At 39.2% G+C, this 1,537-nt stretch overlaps 1 protein-coding gene across 1 annotated transcript in view; it reads left to right on the forward strand.

Moving 5' to 3' along the window:
* Window positions 1-350: 350 nt before the first annotated feature.
* Window positions 351-1,537, forward strand: part of LOC137987472 (alpha-N-acetylgalactosaminidase-like) — a gene marked incomplete at its 3' end in the record, with an annotated part of 5,496 nt that continues 4,309 nt past the window's right edge. Inside the window, exons 1-2 of the mRNA XM_068833720.1 lie at window positions 351-509; window positions 1,349-1,418. Of these exons, the coding sequence (XP_068689821.1) occupies window positions 401-509; window positions 1,349-1,418 (179 nt within the window). The remainder of the gene's footprint in view (window positions 510-1,348; window positions 1,419-1,537) is intronic.

The following is a 1,537-nucleotide window of genomic DNA, read 5'->3' on the forward strand; positions in this document are numbered from 1 at the left end:
TAACTTAGAGTACAGATAAATAAGAAATTACATTACATTGCTTTTTCCGACCCTGCTCGCGCTAATGCGTACGACCCTCATACGGGGGTTTTCCCAATAATTATACAATGAAAGCGGCGCGGCGTGGGGCCGTACGGGGCAAATGATAATTATTTTTACCTTTCACTTGACTTGAGAGCCAGTTTCCTGCCGCTGGCTAAATAATTTTGTAACACAACCCTTGCAGGGGTTCATGGATTATTGTTCAACGCATAGGCGTGAAAATCGATGTGAAAGTTCAGGTTTTGCTAAGTCCTGAAGAGCGGGGCACGCCTATTTTTATATTCCACCACACGAACTACAACTATTGGAGACTGGTGACCAATTCCCATCTGTAGGACCGAAGTTGTAGAATTGGAAGATGGCCATCCTCTCCAGTTCAAAACTTTGTACAGTTATTTTGCTGATCACAGTTAAAACGTTCACGATTGTGAGATCCTTAGACAATGGCTTGGCTTTAATACCACCAAGTAAGCGATAAAAATTGGTCCATTATGCAGTACTGATCTCTTCATAAATACTGTTGGTCATGTGAGGCGCAGACTTGCATCTATCTTATATTACCAATGTCATAAAAGGACTTTGATTGTATATAGTGCTGTAGGTGCTGCTGTTTTGAGGGTTAGTTGCCATAATTATGCTGTTTGCTTAACCGTTTCCTGAAAAGACCTTTAGTTGCTATGAATCACGGTTCGGAACTGTCAGAATCTCGTGACCAACGCTACGTTGTGCATGTTTATAATTACTTGCAGTCTGACCCAAAACCTCTTCATCATAGTATTTGGTTCAAAATCTCCATCTTATCTTTAACCCGTGCTTTACTGACATCTCATCAAAGCCAGAAACTCTCAGATTGAATTTGGACTGGACTAAACGGATCGAGTGGTCTTTTTTTTGTTCTATTTTTGTGTTTTCTTTTTATTTATTTATTATTATTATTTTTTTTTTTTTTTGGGGGGGGGGGGGGGGGTGGTAAGGGTTTGCTTGCTGAGTGGAAGATGGTAGGGGAGGAAAGCGTCTGGCTGTCAATTTGTTGGTAGACAAAACTGTTTGGGCACCATAGGATAGGGGAGGATGAGGGAAAAATAGTTGACAGCCTGCTGGTGTCTCGTTTTTTTCTTTTTTTTTTGTCAAATGCACAGAGAAGCTCTAATAAAAGACTCTTGCAAAGATGAGATGTAAACAAGCGCAAGATTTGAGATTGGCAGACGAATACAACTATCTATAACTTGTAGGTTTTACGGTCACGCATTAGCGTTAGGAACCAATACTGAACACAGGGTTGAATCTGTCATAATTTTTATATCAGTGGGATGGATGGCATGGGAGAGATTTCGCTGTAACATAAACTGCAAAGAGGATCCTGAGAATTGTATCAGGTTGGTACGACTGTTCAAGTTGATGAAAAGTGATACTTAAATATTTATCACATTTTTGATCAATGACACCTTTTAATAATCAATTTAATAATAATCTATTTAATTATTTAGTTGAACAC

The sequence above is a fragment of the Montipora foliosa genome, unplaced genomic scaffold, assembly GCF_036669935.1.
Source record: "Montipora foliosa isolate CH-2021 unplaced genomic scaffold, ASM3666993v2 scaffold_353, whole genome shotgun sequence".
NCBI classification, from domain to species: Eukaryota; Metazoa; Cnidaria; class Anthozoa; order Scleractinia; family Acroporidae; genus Montipora; species Montipora foliosa.